The sequence below is a fragment of the Sardina pilchardus genome, chromosome 20 (assembly GCF_963854185.1).
Source record: "Sardina pilchardus chromosome 20, fSarPil1.1, whole genome shotgun sequence".
In the NCBI taxonomy this organism is placed as follows: Eukaryota; Metazoa; Chordata; class Actinopteri; order Clupeiformes; family Clupeidae; genus Sardina; species Sardina pilchardus.
In genome coordinates this window covers 26307928-26309922 of record NC_085013.1, presented here as the reverse complement: position 1 = coordinate 26309922, position 1995 = coordinate 26307928, and the positions used below count along the sequence as shown (strand labels likewise).

The 1995-nt window shown below is 50.4% G+C and overlaps 1 protein-coding gene across 2 annotated transcripts in view; it reads left to right on the top strand.

The window, feature by feature from the left end:
* The first annotated feature begins 211 nt into the window (after positions 1–211).
* The window catches only part of esrrga (estrogen-related receptor gamma a), a 102300-nt gene continuing 100516 nt past the window's right edge, over positions 212–1995 (top strand). For both annotated transcript variants that reach the window (XM_062523203.1, XM_062523202.1), the window contains exon 1: positions 212–483. In XM_062523203.1, the coding sequence (XP_062379187.1) occupies positions 428–483 (56 nt within the window). In that variant the 5' untranslated portion in view covers positions 212–427. The remainder of the gene's footprint in view (positions 484–1995) is intronic.

The window sequence follows — 1995 nt, the reverse complement described above, 5'->3', positions numbered from 1 at the left end:
CCTCCCTGTCCACCCCCCTCTCTTCTCAGTGCACCGAGCGAGCTCTACGCCGCTCCAATTGGCTGGGAAGGCACCAATCTGGCGACAGGGAGGACCGGTGGGACTGCATATGCAAAGGCTTACTTCATATTAATGAGCACCAATCGCGGCTTTAAGTCCTTGATTAGAAGTGTGCGGCAGCTCTTGGTCCCAGCCGCGTATGCCTATAGGCTTGTCACCAGGAGAACGCTCGTGCTAATTGCAGTGCTCAGTCACGAAAAAAAGGGAGCACGGTGGAACCAGGGAGAGAGAAAGAGAGAGACACACACAGTGTGAGAAGGACAGAGAGAGGGAGAGAGTGAGACAGAGAGAGAGAGGAAGGAGAGAGAAGAAAAAAAAAACTTTGATTTATAGAGGGGTTTGCACAAATGATGGTGCCAGTGCGCACATGGATTCGGTAGAAGTTTCACTGCCTGAGTGTTTCCCGCTACACTCTGATCAAGAGTAGGTAAATTTTCCTTTTTTTCCTTCTTCTACTCGTGTCATTGGGAATGCCTGTTTGTCCATGTGCTTGTGTATTTGTGCTTGTGTTTCTTGACTTTATTTGTGTATGTGTGTGTGTGTGTGTGTGTGTGTGTGTGTGGGATGTGTGTGTATGTGAGAAAGAGTGTTAAGAGTGTGTTTCTTGTTTGGTGTCTACACTTGTCAGTACTGCAGAGCAGGCTGGTAGCATGTTCAGGTTGTTTTCACTGCCAGGTAGCGTGTGGTAGGGATCTGTGTGTATGTGTGTGTGTGTGTGTGAGTGTGAGTGTGTGTGTGCAGCGACACAGGCTGCCGGTGCAGGGCTTTAGTGTAGGAGCTCTCACGCGACGTGTTCAACACCGCTTGCCGCTACCTGAACAAGACCTGAGAATGTGTGTGTGACAGTGTGTGTGAGAGACAGTGAGTGTGTGTCGCTCCGAGAGTGTTGCTCAGCCACTTTTGCCTGTCATAAGAAGCCAAAGTGTTTTTAATGAATAATAAAAAAAAACAGGCGTTGAGGAGAGAGGTTTTTATATTTGTTTACGTATTTATTTATTTATTAATTATTTAAATTACAATTGCAAAAGTGCAGCGTAAGCGTCTGCGTGTGTTTTGACGCGAGTGTCCGGCGCGGAGGAGAAGAGGGGGAAGAGGGAGAGAGAAGCAGCCGGGGGACGGAGAGAGAGAGAGAAGAGGGACGGAGGGAGAGGGAGAGAGTGGTCAGGGCAGCAGGAGGAGAAGGAGGAGGAGGAGGAGGAGAAGGGGGAGACGGGCGGGCAGGCAGGCAGAGAAAGCGGTCTGAAGCACCGGCATGGCTTGGGTTTCAGACAGCCTGCTCTGCGTGTGTCCCGCGGACGGTGTTGTGGGGAGAGAGGGATAGAGAGAGAGAGAGAGGGAGAGAGGGAGGGACGGTGGGGAGCGGCAGCAGGGGTGAGCTCACTCGGTGAGCGGACGGCACTCTCCGCACGCCGCACTCTCTCTCCGTCCCTCTCTCTCTCTCTCTCTCCCTCCCTCCTGCTTGTCTTGTCTGTCTGCTGGGGAGCCGTGGAGCTGGTCAGCTCAAGGGGGCCCGTGCGGTAGCCTCCCCCGCTCTCTGCCTCTCTCAGCTGGGGGACAGACGGGGAGAGAGAGGGGGAGAGGGAGACGGTGGCCAGGGACCAGCCGCTGTGCTCAGAGCGCCCAGTAAATCAGCTCAACAGAGGGGGAGAAAGATAGACAGAGCAAGAGAGATAGAGAGAGAGAGAGAGAGAGAGAGGGAACACACACTTGTTTTATGTAGATGACAGAATAAAAAAAAACAACTGAGTTGTAAATCACCTATGTTAATTTTCTGCTCTTCATTACAGAGATGTCAGTGTAGTCTTCTGAATATTGGACATTTGACAAACTGTAGCAACAAAATAAAAATAAAAACAACTTTTGCTCCTATATTTTAAATTGAATTAAGAGCAAAAAAACCCAGAAAGACACAATTAAGACAGACACTGAAAAAAA